At 48.9% G+C, this 2,591-nt stretch overlaps 1 protein-coding gene across 1 annotated transcript in view; it reads right to left on the bottom strand.

Moving 5' to 3' along the window:
* Window positions 1-2,189, bottom strand: part of CCDC25 (coiled-coil domain containing 25) — a 17,169-nt gene extending 14,980 nt beyond the window's left edge. The window contains exons 1-2 of the mRNA XM_018569860.1: window positions 2,143-2,189; window positions 1,643-1,690 (exon numbers count right to left, since the gene is read on the bottom strand). Coding sequence (XP_018425362.1) covers window positions 1,643-1,690; window positions 2,143-2,167 — 73 coding nt within the window. The 5' untranslated portion in view covers window positions 2,168-2,189. The remainder of the gene's footprint in view (window positions 1-1,642; window positions 1,691-2,142) is intronic.
* Window positions 2,190-2,591: the final 402 nt, after the last annotated feature.

Genomic DNA, 2,591 nt, shown 5'->3' with positions numbered 1-2,591 from the left:
TGTAAAGCAAAACATTTCTATGAGGACACCTATAGCCACACAAGCTGCCCTGTGTACAGAGCAACGTCACATATACACAGGGCTGGACTAATGACTGGAATTCAGGAGCCAGCAGTAGTTTTTTATAAAATTACCAACTAGAGAAAACCTGAAAAGTTAGGGCGCCAGCTGTAATTCTTAAGGAGCATTGGCGACCCGGCTCCTGGGATTCGTCCAGCCCTGTATTAAAGATTTCTTTTAATTGCCCCAATAAACTTACAACACAATAAATAGAAAGAAGGATATTGTTTTACAATGAGGTCGCCAAACGCGTCTGATTAACAGGCTTACTGTTCCATATCTGCAAAGCGAAAGCGTCAAAAGTTGCTGTTCCATGTGCTTTTCACTCATCCTCATAGTTCTAGCCGACCTGTGACAATGAGACTGTCGCAGGTCGGCTCAGTAGATCGGGAAGTGAGCGAACACATACCGGCGTTCACTCACTTCTCGATCATCTCCCTGCAGAGAGCTGTGACTGTCACTCACAGCTCCCTGCAGGGATTCCCCCCTCCGGCGCTGACTGGCGGAACGGACGGGGGAGGGTACACTGGCCCTGCCTCTAGATAGGCAGAGCCAGCTGTCACTCACGCAGCTGGGAGGATCCAGACAGTAATATCGGGATCCGTCCCGGCTGTGGTGGTCTCAGTATATGGCGAGCTGTAGCCCGCTATATACTGAGCATTGGGTGGCGGGAGGAGGTTAGTATGTGTCCTCCCGTGACCCTTAGGAGAACTACGGGGGGAAAACACTGACCCCATAGTTCTCCTTTAAGCTGGCCATACACCATACGAATTCATCAAGAACCGAAACTGTCACCGTGGGTGCCGCTGTCGGCGTCCTTCAATCAGACGATGAAAGGAGCCGTGGAACAGACAGAGCCGGCAGCCAATGAGGCGGCCGCTGTCAGAATACAATGCAAAGAGCAGGAGATTCCTCGATCAATGCTCAGAAGTGCTGATGGATCTGTAATCATATAATAATAATATGACAGTGTATCGGCTTCTTTTATTTGTAAAGCTTCACTGGACAAACTGAAGAGAGAAGCCGATTGGTCACTATGGGCTCCAGGTTCTGATAAATTCCCCCCATTGCATCCTGAGCGACTCCAAAGGAATTGTTTAATGTCTGTGTCCTGTCATGGTGATTCTCACAGACAGAATACAAACCTAGCAGGGGTTCTGACCCCACTACACGAAATAATACATACTGTACATGTGACTTGTGTTTTACCTGCAAAATGATTTTTTTTAGGTCTGTTGTTGTGATTCTCACATCTCTACAACACTGCAAAGCCAAGCACCGCAATGGTATGTTGTGGCTTGGGAGGTTCCCTTGCTTCACACCCGCCCTCTGAACATTACATTGGCATCACCACACTGCTGAGTCTAATGGCAGTCGGGTGACACCGAAAACTCCAAATATCTCATACCCAATACAGGTGTCACCGTCCCGGCTCTGTAGAATCACACGACTGCCCGATGACAATTTTATATCCTTTGTTACGTGACACACTACACATAGTTCATTCATTTTTTTCCCCAACACGTTTAGCAAAGTGTGTGTGTGTGTGTGATGTCGGCCATTACCAGCGATGACAACTTACTTTCATATTTGTCCTTTCCCATGTATATGGTATACGGAGGGGACACGACTGCAGGAGACATAACAGGAAATGATGTCAGCACGGTTCAGAACATGAGGCATTCGCAATGGTGCCCTCCCTAATAATGATGGACAGCACCCTGCCGACCCCTCCCACCAGCCATGAACAGCACCCTGCCGGCCCCTCCCACCAGCCATGAACAGCACCCTGCCGGCCCCTCCCACCAGCCATGGACAGCACCCTGGCAGCCCCTCCCACCAGCCACAATCTGCCTGTATTGCGTAGAGAAGCACAGTGGCAAGGGAGGGGGTTTAAAAACCGAGAAACATGTGAGATTCGTCGGACATTACAGTCACTAGATGGCGTCGAGGAGCGCAGGAACTCCCTCCACAGCTCCACCTAGTGGCCATAATGTGAATCACATTAGCACAGCTGTAGATTATAAGCAATGCAGCTTCTATAGCAGAGGACGTGACGTCTCCATGACAGGCCGACCTTACCATTGCTGGTGAAGTAGAACACCATAGTGACTCCCTGAGTGAATGACGTATACGGGGAGCCAGAACATCCAAAGGCCTGAAGAAGAAAAAACATAGAATTGGTTTCATGGTCACAAATTATAATAAATAACACAATTCTATGGGCGGGATACAGGAAATATACTCCGATCAGCCAGAACATTGTGACCCCCCCCCCTAATATTGAGTAGGTCCCCCTTCTCCTGACCAGTCCAGGCATGGACTTCACTAGACCTCTGAAGGTGTGCTCTGGTATCTGGCACCAAGCTGTCAGTAGCAGATCCTGTAAGTTGTGAGGTGATCGGCCTCCATGGATCGGACTTGTTCCTCCAGCATATTCCACAGATGATCAATTGGACTGAGATCTGGAGAATTTGGAGGCGGAGTCATCGCCTCATACTCATTGTTGTGTTCCTCAAACCATTGTTGCA

Source organism: Nanorana parkeri, unplaced genomic scaffold, assembly GCF_000935625.1.
Source record: "Nanorana parkeri isolate BGI_ZX_2015 unplaced genomic scaffold, ASM93562v1 scaffold1413, whole genome shotgun sequence".
Classification (NCBI taxonomy): Eukaryota; Metazoa; Chordata; class Amphibia; order Anura; family Dicroglossidae; genus Nanorana; species Nanorana parkeri.
This window is presented reverse-complemented; position numbering and strand designations above follow the sequence as displayed.